Source organism: Papilio polytes, unplaced genomic scaffold (assembly GCF_000836215.1).
Source record: "Papilio polytes unplaced genomic scaffold, Ppol_1.0 DF821956.1, whole genome shotgun sequence".
NCBI classification, from domain to species: Eukaryota; Metazoa; Arthropoda; class Insecta; order Lepidoptera; family Papilionidae; genus Papilio; species Papilio polytes.
Window position 1 is genome coordinate 2,282,478 of NW_013527248.1, and position 16,345 is coordinate 2,298,822.

Sequence of the window (16,345 nt, forward strand, 5' to 3'; positions counted from 1 at the left end):
ACTTTCGTATCCTAATACTAATATAGTGACTTTTATACAACTTATTCAATTGATACTGTCGCTTTAAACTCAGAGCAACACTTTTCGTCAGGACTGAGGATGCGCGCCATTCTATCCATACTTCTAGTGACATTGACAGCTGTCAGCTAGGGACATGACGTTTATGCCGATTATCTAGAGTTGCGCCAATTCTACAGGACAGTACTAATTTTGTTCTTAACATTACATAAAACATGGAGGTATTTCTTGTACCGTTATTGCACCGTGTAATCGACCTCTTTTATATACATCTGATAACTTCGATAGTTGCTATCGGAATACAAATTGTGAAGCTTTTTACCGATTTTTATTTTACCGGTACTTATTATTAAAAAAATCGTCAACATAGATATGTTCTGTTTACAACTAAATTAAGCTACCTAGCCTCTATAAATCTAGTGTTTGATTTTTAAAAGTAGGATTCTAATGAAGAAATGTTATTAATTAAGATTAAGCTTTTATCAACGGTCCGAAATGTTAATTTTTGTCTATGAGTACCTATCTCGGATAATATCGTAAATTAACTAACGCTTTAGTTCTACTACACAGTGGTGAGTTAAGAGTTGAAAGTACTTAACAAATAAACAATCAGCATCTCCCCTTTTTATCATACTCTCGTAGGGTCAGCGCCCCGGGTTTTCGTCCTCCAGATAACTAACATCCGTCATCTCAGTCACCACTGCCTTCTTGATAATGTCACCTTTCACGCAATCCATCTCTTTCTACGTCTACCTCTACCGGTGTACCACACTCATAACTAACGTTCTCCTTGTTACATGCGATTTATCCCTCATAATATGCCCATACCATTCTAACGTTTTACAACTTAAATTCTCTAACACTTACACTTTGAAACAAATATTTCTATCAACTTTAAAAAATTAACTGAGATGTGGATTTAAAATTCGAAACCTGTATATCATGATTTAGTTTTCACTAATGGAAACGCGTTAAGATGTTTTTTTTTATTTATATAGAGTTCGCGACAATACGGCCTTGACTGTCAAGTTTTAAGAAGCGAAGCGCTCACTACTCGTTTTGAATACATTACATAGAAAAATATCACATATCAGGTAATAATAACCTTTTGTGGTCTGCGAATGTTAAATTTATATTCGTGAGGCGAAGGTTAACCATTTTTTATAGAATTAAAGGTGACGTAGACAGTCTCATGATGTCATCTCAATGACCCTTTGTACTATTAAGCAGACATTTAATTATTACTATTACTTTATCTTCATTGTTTTTGCTGCCCTTTGAGTAGTACTATTATAAAAACGATTTAGGGTCCGTCAATGTAAAACATTGTATTCCTAAAGTCGAGTAAATTATATACGTAAATACAAATACAAAAGCTTAACTAATCAAATAAATAAAGTTTTTCTAAACAACGATTTGTATCGGTTTGCATGTCTATACTAATATAATAGAGCGTAAACACACACTACTTTGTGGCGTAAGATGTCAGCAATCACAGAATATTTTCGAATAACTCTTTCTTTATTAAAAAGCCCTACACTTACGCCATGCTGTAGGATATATATTTTCACGCCATTAAATTTAGGATTAGAGACCATAAGTTGTTGCCAACATCAAGAAAGCAAGGTTGCCATGGTTTGACATCAAGTCATGTCATTTTGACATTTGCAATTGATAATTTGACAAATGTGAACTATAAAGTGATTTTTTTATAATTTTATGCGGACGAAGTCGTGTGGGAACAGCTAGTCGATACCATTATAATAAAGCGTAAACACACACTACTTTGTTGCGTAAGATGTCAGCAATCACAGCATAGTTTTCAATAATTATTTCTTTATTAAAAAGCCCTACACTTACGTCACGCTTTAGGATATATATTATCACGCCATTAAATTTAGGGGGTATTTTTTTTTTTGGATAAAAACCCTAATGTGGGAAATGGTCCATAAATTGCTGCCAACATGAAGGGTGCAAAGTTGCCATGCTTTGTCATCGTGTCATGTCATTTTGACATTTGCAATTGATAATTTGACAAATGCAAAAAATAAAATAAAATTGTCATAATTTTAAGCGGATGAAGTTGCAACGGAACAGCTAGTTTTATAAAGATTGGTTTTATTCATGTCTTTTATATTACATAGAAATTGACCCTTAAACCATTTCGTTAAGATTCAATCTCCTATAAATTTCGAATATGTCATTTTTATAAAACTTTAATCGTTTTGTAATTTTTAAATAGTCAATTTTATTTTTCAGTTAATAAATATGCGACAGTAGACACTTAAACCCACGTGTCTACTTCCTAGATTTAATTGGTCACTAGCTAAGTAAAACAATTGTCAATTGGTTATATCATACTAATATTATAAATGCGAAAGTTTAGATGGATGGATAGATGGATGGATGTCTGTTAGAGTTTGTATCCTAAACGGCTAAACGGATTTCGATGATATTTGGTATAGATGTAGAGAATAGTCTGGAAGAACACATAGGCTACTTACTTTTGTTTTTTTTTAATTCCACGCTGAAGGAGTGGCGGTCGAAAACTAGTATTTTTATAACGATAACAGATAAATTATGCTTCTTTGAAAGAGAATGTACAAAGATAATGCTTTGTACTGTCTTCTCTTTAAGAGAATAGATGTATTCCACACTAATAATAATCATAAAGTTATTTTTATAACTGTTATAGTAAAGCCCACCTGATGCCCATTTCTGACAGTTACAGACAGCCCATAACTGAACAAGAGTAGTTCATTCTTACTATTATCATACTTATCATTTACTAGCTTTCACCCGCGACTTCGTCCGCGTGGAATTAATAATAAAACAAAAGTAAGTAGCTTATGTATTCTTCGAGATTATCCTTTACAACTATGCCAAATTTCGTGGAGATCCGTACCGGGTTTAAGTTATCTAACCTAAACTATATCTAACAAATATCCATCCGTCTAAATTTTCGCATTTGTAATATTAGTAAGAAAGATGTACCAATTTACAAATGGTAAAAAACTGTACTATTTCCTCTGAAATTAAAGCCAAAATATAATTCGAAGTTGCTTTTAAAGTAGAACATCATTTTTAGTAATTAAAAATAATTATTATGTCCATCCGGAAGCCTCCTGATTGAATTTATAATTATGCGCGTATCCAAATGAATAATGTCCGAGCGAGGCGACAAGTTCACACAAAAAACAAGAAAATAATGAATTCGCATATCGATTCTGGACGCAACCTACCTATATAAAGACATCGGATCACCGTTTCAAATCAGACTGTCACTGAATCAGACTCAGTAAGCCCACTCCAATCAAAATGGTAAGATATTAAAAATATACAATGAAAAAAATATTTAATCACCTCTACATTAAATACACAGATATTTGTCTAGCTTTGTTTTTAATAATCGAATTGTTTCTGTTTAGAAATTCCTAGTCCTTTTCGCCGTCGTGGCTTTGGCCAGCGCTGATGTTGCTCACATCGTGAGAACCGACGAGTACCAGGCACCGATCATCAAGTCATCTTACGACGCGGACCCAGTAGGCAACTTCCAATACGAATACGAAACCGGAAATGGCATCGCCGCTCAAGCTCAGGGTGTCGTGAAGAACCCCAACTCCGTAAGTCATTTAAACTTAAATGAAGAGTTTAAAATGAGGTTTTTACAAATATAATGCTCGTAACTGTATGCGACTGAGAAAGGGTATTCAGAAGCGACTATTAATTTAAAAAAAATACAAGCATTTTCATAGATCAACAAACAATTGAAGCGATAAAGTAAACCAAATGATATAAAAAACTGAATGATATATTAATACATTTTTTCATTACAGGAGGCCGCTACTCTTGAAGTTAAGGGATCAGTCCGTTACACCTCCCCTGACGGTACCCCAGTTGAGACCACCTACGTCGCTGACGAGAACGGTTACCAAGCTCAGGTAAATATTTAGTATTTAACAAAATGTAATAAAATTGATACATCATCAATTTCCAAATATCGGATTACCATATTAAAGTTTTTATCGTCTGTCATCCGAGTCAGTCCTTGATCTTTAAAATTCTAGACTGGTATCATCAATGCATAATTGTCTTGATTACGATATCGTTCTTGATAAATTTCAATATAGTTTTGCATTGTGAGACTCCCAATACAAGAATGAAATAAAATATAACAGCGTCATCTATTGAAATTAAATTTAAACTCTAGTTTTACAGGACTGTTACATAGATGGCGCTTGATTTTAAATCTCATCGAACTGTTTGCTGAACTTTGTTATAATCTTGTTAATTGTTTATAGGGAAGCCACATCCCCGTGCCACCAGAAATCCCAGAGCTGATCCTCCGCAGTCTCCAGTACATCGCTGAGCACCCACCACCAGCGGAATACATCAAGAAGACCGTCGCCTAAGTTAATACCGACCTAGTACAAAGTTATCAACACTGCCTGTAGAAAATTGTTTATCCCACATCTTATGTTTATTTTGTTTTTGTTTTCTTTTATAAGATTGTAACAACGATATGGATTTTGAAATGAAGTACACTATAGAAAATTATTTGATCTCTTTAATTTTATACCTTCCATCAATTGTTTTCGGACATATGAGAATACGTATTAAGCTTATTTTGCTTAATTTTAACAACAAATTAAGTAAGTTTTAATTTTTTTATTAACTTTAATACGTATTTCATCTATACTAATATTATAAAGAGGAAAGATTTGTATTTTTTTAATTGAAATAACTCAAAAACTACTGCACCGGTTTCAAAAATTCTTGCACCATTATTAAGCTAAATTATCACTGGCTATCATAGGCTATGTTTTTACTATTTTCTTAATTTTACGCGGGCGAAGTCGCGAGCAACAGCTAGTTATTATTATAAGCATTTATTTTTAAACTCATCTTTTTAAAACAACAAATAATTTTAGTTTTATATGAACTTTAAACCTGACAAATGTGTTTGTCCAAATCTCAAGGCTAGACAATATATAAAAATACATATTAAAATTACATTTTTATGTTAATATAACATAACATCCTATTTGAATATGCATCTTCTTGTTTTTCCAATTCCAGTAAACTTCTATTCAATTATTTTAAAGAATATTATACCGTCAGTAACAACTATCTATATATTAATGCCGAGGCATATAAAGTACTCACGATTATCATTTAAAAATAATTTGACCATTCGACCATTAAACAGAAAAACACTTCTTAGGTTCGAATGTTTTAGATAACAACAAAGATTTAAAAATCCGTAATCACGGGCGTTTTTTTTAACGCTCATTAAAATACTTTAAAATTACTCTTCTATATTTCGCTCAGCGCAAATACAACATTGCGATAAAAAAAAAGCGTCGCGTTTTAATGTGCTGCTATATGAACAGATACATGGAATGTGTTTGTTTTATTTCATACTTTCACACGCGTTATAAAAACGCCAGCTTGAATGAGGACTTATGCTTTGTAATCTCACCGAGTTCAAAATTGACCGCTAATATGGTCAAATTTGCGTGGGCGACAATTGCAGAGGATAGATCATTAAGGAATTTAATAATGGATATCTGACTACCAAAATCAGAGTCACTAAGTATAGATTTTGTATGAGAAACCTACACTTAAGCAGTCAAGAGGCTTGTCAAAGAATAGACACTCAAAGCCTCGATATCTTTCTTTCCTTAGACATGAACTGCATGTTAGCTACTTTCATTTTAGCTAATAGATTTAATACATGTTTTTAAGTATAATAAAATAGCTAAGTATTCTTAAATTACAAATATCACATAGCAACACATTTTAAATCAATGTGAAATCCCGTAAATAAATCTAGAATTAACAATATCATTTATGTCGTATATTTATGCAAAACATACAGTTTATTTGGAGGAAAAATTTCATGCTAAATGTCAAGACTCTAGTTCGGTGTCGTAAAATTCAGGTCTCGACGTGTAGGCATTTCTAAAGTTCATAACTAGTATATTGCCAATACAATTATGTATTGAAAAAACATGCCGTTAGTAAGTTGGTAAACATTGTAATGTGAAATGTATAAAATCTAAGATCGAAGTCTTTGTCATCATTAATTTGATTAACAAATAAGAAAAAATAAACTTTAACATATGAGCTGTCTAATCGTAGAAAGGTTGGATAACACACATAAAAAAAAATAAAAAAAAACAATAAAAACAAATAAAAAAAACATACAGATGAATTGAGTACCTCCTATTTTGGGAAGTCGGTCAAAAAATTAGCTCAAAGCTCAACTTAAATAAGTACAACAAGGGAACTAAGTTAATGTTTTTTATGTTCCTAACTTGTGCATGCCCTTCTTAGTTTTCAACTAACAAATATTTAATATATCTATACTAATATAACAAATCGTATACACACGGTACTTCGTGGCGTAGGTTGTCAACAATCACTTGTTAATAAAAACCCTACACTTACGACACGCTTGAGGCTATATATTTTAAGTCTATTAAACTTAGGGGGTAGATAAATTGGAAAAAACCTACATGTGGGAAAGAGAATATAAACTACAAACTGACAATGTCAAGAAGAAAGGTTATAATGGTAACGGTAATTTTGACATTTGCAATTGAGAATTCGACAAATGTAAACAATAAATAAAAGCTCACTAAAAGCAGCACTTATCAGATTCCGAGCGAAGTAACTATGCCCTGAATAGAATTTAATAACGAGTGTTTGACGATGTTGCGGTCACTGTGGCCGTTCTAGTCGCTTCTATGTGCCCCGACCTGAGCACAGACTTTGGTCTCGTCTAGTATAAGCCTTATCTATCTTTATTCAACTAACCAATTACTGTGAACGCGATTTGTCCCAAGACCTTATCGCACTTTCACTTTCAGAAGACTTTATGAATAATGAAAAATTAAAAAAATACGTTATTTGTATTTGTTTTCATTAGTTGCGTGCTATAATATCTAGAAAATGATTTTTCAAATGCGATGCCTATTATAAACTAGGTTTTACCCGTGACTTTGATCGTGCGAAATTAAAATACACTTAGTAACACATTTCGGAGATACGTAGTAATACATCCGTCCATTCAAACTTATATTAGTATAACTATTACTATTAGATATAATAAATGAATACTTATTTATCTAATGATTAATTAAACATGAAATTAGGCACGCGTACATAAAATGTCATTTCACTTTCCATTAGACGTCTGGTCAAAGACCCTGACGTAGCACAAAAACTGCAAACGAGCTTGTATGACTTGCGGCACACATTCGTGGCACGGTAAACTTGAAATTTATACGCAACATTAACAAAAAAATAACAACTCTCCATTGTTGTTTGTTGTAACAACTGTGTAACAACAATACGATCTCCTTTATTCTATTAACAAACAGATAACAATAACGTTATTACACGGGATAGGTTCTAGTATTACCGATGCCCTGGGCGAGATTTCTAGGGCGCCGCCTAATTGCAAAACAAACCCACATGACGTCCCTTTATGCGTCCGTAGCGCCTCTTTATGTCTGGCGCCCTGGGCGGTCGTCCCACGTCGCCCTACCTTTCGGGTATCGTTGTTACGTATGTCCTACGACAATTGAAATTCAAGTACAATAGTTGTAAAGGGTACCATCGAGTATACAGACATAGGTCCATTTCCAGTAAAAACAAATAACCAATAGACATTCGTAATTGCTTACCCTAATCGACGGAGGAGGTGACGCACAAAAAAAGGATATTTCCCCTTCCTTTGCGTCTCCTCCACTGTCAAATCCACTTTTCCTTCCCATCCCATCCAAAAGGACTAAAACTAGGCTTTCGGCTCCACACTCATTAGACTAAACGTGGAATAGATCACACTTGACGCCAGTCTTCTGTGGGTCTTGGTATTGCACCGGGCGAGCCGGCACTGCAGTGCCAAGATGTCGAAGCGCATTTTACCACTATTAAGTAATTCCGTGTATAATTTTTAGTTAGTTTGATGTGTACCCGACAACTAAAAAAAAAACATAATTAGAAGATATGACTTGAACCTTCTGTAGTTTTAATACCATAAGTGTAATAATGAAAGTTTTAAATACTAATGTAAGACCTTGGAGCGTCTGTCATATTTATTTATTCATAATTTTTATCTGACAACATTCATAGATAGTATTGTTAGATCTGCATAGAATTGACGGATTCCTGCCATGAACTTTTCGAACTTAATATGATAATAAATATTCAGTGAACACGTGAGTACAATATATGACTGTGTATTAAAAATGTAAATGCAATTTGTATGCACAATCTATGTATTGCACATTAGATATTTGTTAAAAGGAAATGTTATTTATTATAACAATAGTTACTGGCTTAGTACATTGTAATTTACTGCAGATGATTATTGTAACAAAGAACAACATTTAAAAATTATTACAATCAAGCAAAAATAAATAATTAAAATAAAAAATCGATTCAACAATAGTTATGTTAAGCGTATTCATAAAAAACTGTTTTTTGTTTTATAAAAAATGTATTTCCTCAAAATCTGCAACATTAATTTTTCGACGCCACTTATAGTTTTTTTACCTTCAAGATGCATTCGGAGAGGTTACTTGAACCAAAAATTAGAAATAGTTAACCCTTAAATGCATGTTTTAATACTGTAAATTGAACATAGATTAAGGGGAAAAAAATCGAAATAATTTATTGTGTAAGGAAGAAAAGACAGATGTATGAATGCATCATCACCCATTTAAGGGTTAAGGTATACTCAACAAGCCGAGGCCCTCAGTGGGGACGCAGGGTGAGCTGGTGATGATGATGATGATGATGATGATGATGATGATGATGATACACGACAATAAATGACTAACCAACTTTTATTGTTGTATTCTCATCATCAACTTGGGTCGGCACAGTATGTGCTACTCTTCCATACATCTCTATCAGTCGTCATACCTGAAACCACTCCTTTCTTAAGCATATCATCTTTCACACAATCCATCCATACTTTCTTCGGTATACCAGTCAGTATTCTATCTGAATGAAAAATATAATTTTTTTTAACTTGTATAAACAAGACTAAAAAAGTAGGTCCGATAAAAACGCTTATTTAAAAAACAAAACCATGGTCATATTAATTCAAAGAAGTCCCTGTAACATAAAAATGTTTAAACGATAAGAAATATAGGACCAGTTCTGACCATCGCTAGTTTTTAAGATATCAAGAATAACCTAATATTCAACCGATCAATGCTAAAGTTCAAGGATAACATTCACAACACGTGTTTTACCTAAGTCTGTGTTTAAAATATTATACATTTTGTACAAATTAAGCAGAATCACGTGTTGATATAATGATCAGTGGGTTCACTCATTAAAAAACAGTACCTAAACCAGAGCTACCGCACACTAATGAGATTGCCACAAAGAAAACGAATAGAATTATAACTAAAGTCAATAAATAACATCACGCCAGGGATGCTGAAATCTTTAATAATGCAAACACAACCCCTGAAAAACATTACTCTTTCAATCGGCCAAAAAAATTTACTAATTGTGATCACCTTGCGAAAAGCCACAAGTCATATTAAAGATCAGAGCTTTGTTGCCAAATCATGCAAATTAAGATTCGTCGAGCCGTCGAGTTTAGACGGGAGTATAAAAACGTCGGCTCGATCGTCTAACGTACAGTTACACGCAATCCGTTAACTTTGACACAAGCATGGTGAGTCCCAGCCAGTGGTTGCGTCAGCGATCATTAGATTACGCCTCCAGCGATAGTCAATGTCCTAATCAAGTTTAAAGGGCAATTGCCTTAAGAAATTTTATAACGTATTTAATTGCATTACTTAACAATTTTAATACAATTACATTATAACTTTTAGAAGCCTTAATATGTATTTATCTATTCATGTCTTCATGGAAACTGTTTCGTTGACCTTAAGAGGTTCCCATTAGGGTTTTGTCGCAGGACACTGTTCTGCTATTATTTTGAGCCATTAAGGTACTATTTCCACAGAAGTAATCGCGCCTGCTTTTGAAGTGGCGTGGCTTCTTCTAGTGTGACAGAAATCTACCTATTAAAAATGTATAAATATTAATAATTTACATTTATGTGTTCCAGAGGACCTTCATCGCTCTCTTCGCCCTTGTGGCAGTTGTGGTTGCCGACGTTCCCTTCGTGCGGTCTCCTGAGGCTGACGCTCCCATCATCAGCCAAGACGCTGATGTCTTCCCTGACCAATACCAATACAAATATGAGACCGGTAACGGTATTTCCGCTTCTGAGACTGGAGTATTGAAGAACGCTGGTCGCGTAAGTAACTCTTAATTCTTTAGCGTCTTACCCCAGCCGGGTTCCGGAGACGGAATAAGGTTTCACGCCTGTAACCACGACTGTAGTTATCTCGATTGGATGCTCATAGTAGCGTTTTAGACAAAAACAATTTGCGTCTTAAACAACCCAAAACGGAGAAAATATCGACGTTTCTTGGGAAAGTGTGAATTTAATTTGCAAAAGATCGTCTTTGTCAGTTCTATCACAAGTATTTAGACTCACTCTACAAAAATTATGATATTGCCAGAATTACAATGCCAAGCTCTAATTTTAACTACGTAAATTATTGTGTGATTTTAGTTTTAAAAAAATGACGACAAAAAGATTGTTATACGTTTTCCTCGTAAAGTAAAGACCTTGATGATTTCCTCAAGGTTAACATCTTCAAAATATAGGTGCGGTTTTAAACGAATTCCGATTATACCAGCAACATGATAAAGAAGTCTCATCTGTATTCAATTTACTACATCAATAAATATTCAAATATCTAATATCGTAACTTGTTTCAAAAACTGTTTTAATATTCGCGTATTTTAAATCAATTTGATATATAATTTCGTAGTTTATTTAAGTGCAACTTTTAATATCTTACCACCAGTAAGCAGATGCAGTTATGACATATGACGTAATTACTTTGTATTTTTAGGAGGACGAAGCTCTGCAAGTCGAAGGACAGAACAGATACACGGCACCTGACGGTAGCGTCATCGTTGTGACCTACATCGCCAACGAGAACGGATACCAACCACAGGTATGTCACGAGTACTTCATTGGTACTTATATTATAGTAATTTCCTACATTAAACTTCGATATAGGAGCTAACTTTGTATACTAACAAAGCTGGTTCCTTCTTACGACCACGTCACCACATTAGGGGTGACGGTGGTCGTGGCCATGCACTGGTTTGCCCATTATAAGCTTTCGACCGTGACTCTGTCCGCGGGCAATAAAAAAAAAAAACAAAATTGAATAGCCTATGTGATCATCCAGTCTATGATCTACATTTAAGCCAAATTTCAGCAAGATCCGTTTAGCAGTTTTGGCTACAAGCTATCAAACATCCATCTAAACTTTAGCATTTATAGTAAGATTATAGGGAAATCACTTATTTATTGTTTCTTTTTTGTTTCAGGGTGCTCACCTCCCCGTCGCCCCCGAACCTGAACCCATCCCCGAATACATTCTCCGCTCCATCGAGTACAACCGCCTTCATGCCCCAAAAACCATTGACGGTCAAAGACGTTAAGAAGAATGTAAACCAAACCATCTACAATACTCAATAATATCTTGTTAACTACACTGCCTATTAAATATGTGTCTAGTCGCTCCGTAATAGTTTAATTAGAAAAGTCCACAAATTATACTTTGTTTATTTTCTATCACCCTGTTTTCAGATGTATTTTGACTATACAGTTGTAAAAATAGATTATTGACTCTTTCTACTGTTCAGACTTTAATATGTTTACATGTTTTAAAACATGTGTTTAAAGAAAATCATAGTTAGAAACATGCATACGTGGATAAAAATATAGCTTATCATTGGGTGGAATTTATGAGCAAAATTGCGCTTTGATGCGAAATAAATTCTTACATCAATTTCCAAACAACTTTAAAAACACACCTCAGTTTTATCTGTACAGGTTATTATGAACAGTCGAACAGTACATTTAAAATACACTTATGTAGGCAACCTCGAGAACTGTACAATTCAACTGACAGTTATTTTTTTTCCTGCATACATCAGTTTTAACTGTAAAAATGTGCGCACTGGCACTAAACATCGCACAACTGTTTAGTCACGTCTATAAGCTTATAAAACGTTTAATTTGCTTCGAAACAATCGACAATCGCACAACAGTTGTGCGATAGGTTGATCAAATTAGCAAATTTGTGCCCGATCTTAAGTTCGATTGTTCAGTAGAAAGTGCCAGTTAAAGCTAAAAATACGTAACGTACATAAATGACGAATATTGTAGAACAACATTGTCAAGAACAACATTTATAAAACATTTCGTATGTAAGCTATTATCGAATATTAAAAGAAAACATTGTTTCGTTCTCGGAATGAGATTTCGCCAACACATCGAATGAACGGAAATTAATATAAATGGAATTTTAGCGGCACCTGTTCAATTTGTTTCCGTCGTTTTGAATTGGATAATATATCGGGAAATTAGGGAGACGTTTCTCGCGTCTTCATTAATTTTTCACTTTCCACGATCTTACTAATATTATAAATGCGAAAGTTTAGATGGATATTTGTTATTTTGTGGCTTAAACTGCTGAATGGATCTCGATGAAATTTGGCAGAGATGTAGAGGATGTTCCGAAAGAACACATTTTAGTGTTTCATTTATACAACCTTAAAAATTACAATAAAGAAGTTTTGTAAACAATGGCCGGAGGAAAGAGGTATACAAAATTATTAAAAGCAAAACAAATTATTACAAAAAAAATACCATTTCTTAATTTTTTTTATGTGTTTATTTGCATTTATATTATACCGGTTTAATAATAAATCTTATTGCACGAAGATTTATTTTAAGACTGTCATTCCGATTACGTCCTTAGCGAACCAAAGGTGAATACAAATTAAAAAGTAAAATCCTTTATGATGTCATTATAGGTTATATAAGTTAGGTTCCTCATATATTTTTAAGCAAGACGATATTTCTATGCAACTAACACTAAAGTTGTATTGCATTTTAAGAGTGCGTGCACCTTTGACTAAAATATCGTACTAGTTAGTCTCGCTTTGCTTCCTATTAACATATTTTTTTTTAAGATAATTAAACCAGCGCTTGACCACGACTCTACCTAAGCTAAGTGAAGACGCGGCCGAAGGATAGACCGCGCTAGCTCAATAAGTGCCATAAGCTACGCACACACTCGATTTTTATTTGAACAACTAAACTGTTGAATGGGCTACCAAACAATCGACAATCAAATCGTTAAGCGATAATTTCGTCAGTGTACGCCCGCTCTAAGTGTAAACGAAAATCCTTTTCAATGTTTTGTAACTTGAACGTCCTATAAATCGATATCTAAAACCACAGAGCTTAAAACAGACGAGTATGTCTGATAGTGTCGGCTTAATACTCTTGTTGTATTGCTGAAAAAGGGCACTGAAAATGTCCGATTTCCAACCACTCAGGTTAGACCCCTTGTACAACTACCGTTGTATTTCTTTAAAATGTAAAACGAACTAGATCGAAGATCAGGTTTGGATGGACGGTCGATTTCCAAACAAGCTTTAGAATGTACAAAAGATTTTACATAGAAGATTCTTTTGTTATATCCTTTTCGGATATTACAGAGTAATCTTTAATACATTACTAGCTGTTCCCGTGCGGCTTCAACCGCATGGAATTATAAAATTTTTATTTTACTGTTTATATTTGTCAAATTATCAATAACAAATGTCAAAAAGACATGACATGACAAACCTTAGCAATCTTGCTTTCTTGATGTTTGCAGCAACTTATGGTCTCTTTCCAACATTGGGGTTTTTATCCAAAATATTCACTTCCTAACTTTAATGGCGTGAAAATATATAACTTAAAGCGTGGCGTAAGTGTAGGGCTTTTTATTAAAGTAAAGAATTATTCAAAAATTTGCTGTAATTGCTGCTATCTTAGGCAACAAAGAAGTGTCTGTTTACGCTTTATTATAATAGTATAGATGTATTTAAACATTTGTAAATCAGTTAATATATTTATGTAAAACAATTACTTATTAATTCGTACTAAGCTCGGAAGGTCACAGTCATTAAAATGGTAACGTTATTTAGTTCAGCGAAAAAATCAGTTGATTTTTATTTTTTAGAAAACAGTTTTAACATCAAATTTTTAATACTTTAGGCTGGAAAAAGAATGAAATTTTAGTAACTTATAAATATAAATGAAAAAAGTAAGGTTTATAGCTTGATAACATCATAATATTTCGTAAGAAAAGAGCGCTTTGCGAAGTTTTAATTAAAATTCAGTCATCCGTTGCATTCGATTAGCGAACTTCTCTCGTAGGTTAAAGTGAAAGATGGTTTAATCCATGTGATACCTAATGATTCTTATGTTACTATCACCTATGTTATTGTGAAAATATAAAAATTGCGATTTTACTTTAAAAAAACAAAAGCAATCTCTCATGTCGTGTTGTAATTATTTCAAAGCATCAGGCGCTTTTTACATAAAAATTCTTAAGTTTTATTCACATTTTTCATGTAATTAAAAACAACACGCAGTTTTATAGAAGTTAAATTAATTATTTATTTGTATTATTATATTTTAGCTTTATTCTTTTTAAACATTACATGTTCAAAAATGTATTTTAAACTAAATGGGACCATAGAGAATTTACAAAATACAAGACAAGGAGCGCGGTTTGCGTGTTTTTTGTTCTGTACGACTTTTTTTAGTGGCGACAATAAATAACGAGAAGTCGACGTTGGTCTAAAAAGGTTTTGTTGAAGGTTTAAAGTCTCTCCGAGGTATAGACTTTGAGGATCGCTTCACATAAAATGTGTTCACTAAAATGTACTTTTACGAACAAATTTGTTATTGAAAAAGCTACGGAATTACTTCTTCGTGATTTCCATTCGACTTTATTTCGACTGAATGCTTATAATTATATTTTTAATTTAATATTACTCAAAATGTAGAGAAACACATTAAATTTATAATTTTAAAACAAAAACTTTGAGAAAAAAAAATCAAGTTAAAAAGGACATGTTATTTGACATTTTCTAGCAAAATGTTTTTTTCATAGCTTATATGTATTTGACAGTCACCTCTTTCTATGACAAAAAATACCTTTGTACATGAGTGAATAGATAATTTGTAACTAACGACGGTGCGGACCGTAATCGCCGACAAAAACATTTTTGGAGACAACAAATGATCTGCTAATTTAACTATTAATTTTGCTTCTGAGAAATCTAAACATGAGTTTTCATTGACGATCTGTATAAAAACATGTTTTCATATTTCTTATTCTATAGATTAAATTGTTTTCTATTCTATTCTATTTCTTGTTTATGGCTCTCCCTCAGCGGATTGCGCCAGTGTCAAGATTAAATTGTTTAAAACATTAAAAAGTCACTACAAAAATGTTCCTTTAATAAACATTTAACAAGTTAGGTATTTCTAGCAAGCAAAAGTTAATCATTTCTCAGTAGAAATGTCTTTGACAGGAATAACGAATCACATATGAAGGTGTACATTTGTATTTGACTAATATTTTCCCTTTGGTCTTCTTAAAAAAAAAAATAACTTACTATAGATGAACAGTCCTTGTAGGTATTGACGAAGGCTTAGGTGAATGGATGGATGTTTATTACTATCTGCTAAGCGGTTCAACTGTTATCAATGAAATTTGACATAGATGTAGAAGGTAGTCGACAAGAACACATAAGTTATAATTTTTTTTACAGCGCAGGCGGAGTCGCTTGCGACATATAGTATGTAAAGGTAAGTGAACATAAAATTTTATTTATTTTTATTTGTAAAACATACGTCTGATACGTTATATAAGCTATTAACTGCTTGGATAGACTAATCCGTTTCCTAATGAACGAGATCGAACAAGCTTCATAGAGCACTGAAATTACCAATAAATTGATATTCCAAGACGGAAAGCACCTTTTAATTGTTAATTACGTAATTTGTTATTTTATCTTATTATTGAGAAAACACATGACGTAACATTACAAAAATTTATTTACTTTCACTTTTTAAACAATGTAGTTTAAATCTAAAAGCGTGTATATCTTTGATCAAACTATCGCACAACTGTTTAGTTGCGTTTTGGTTCCTATGAGCTTATATGGAGGTACGCATACTACTCGATTTTTAGTTGTGCAACTAAAAAGTTGAACGGGCGGCGAAACAATCGACAATCGTTCAACAGTTGTGCGATGGTTTGGTCAAAGGTGTGCAGCCGCTCTAAAAAGTAGCTGTTTTTATGGAGCCGCATATTATTTCCACTGGCGCTGCCGCGACTGATATACAAAA

The 16,345-nt window shown here is 33.2% G+C and overlaps 2 protein-coding genes across 2 annotated transcripts; both read left to right on the plus strand.

The window, feature by feature from the left end:
• Positions 1-3,249: 3,249 nt before the first annotated feature.
• Positions 3,250-4,575, plus strand: LOC106107628 (larval cuticle protein LCP-17-like). Its single transcript, XM_013288565.1, has 4 exons — positions 3,250-3,339; positions 3,447-3,641; positions 3,855-3,959; positions 4,320-4,575. Exons 1-4 carry the CDS (start codon positions 3,337-3,339, stop codon positions 4,428-4,430), a joined length of 414 nt encoding a protein of 137 aa, XP_013144019.1. The 5' UTR covers positions 3,250-3,336; the 3' UTR covers positions 4,431-4,575.
• Positions 4,576-9,689: 5,114 nt separating this feature from the next.
• Positions 9,690-11,698, plus strand: LOC106107629 (cuticle protein CP14.6-like). Its single transcript, XM_013288566.1, has 4 exons — positions 9,690-9,724; positions 10,124-10,315; positions 10,983-11,087; positions 11,470-11,698. The coding sequence occupies exons 1-4, from the start codon at positions 9,722-9,724 to the stop codon at positions 11,581-11,583; spliced, it is 414 nt and encodes a 137-aa protein (XP_013144020.1). The 5' UTR covers positions 9,690-9,721; the 3' UTR covers positions 11,584-11,698.
• Positions 11,699-16,345: the final 4,647 nt, after the last annotated feature.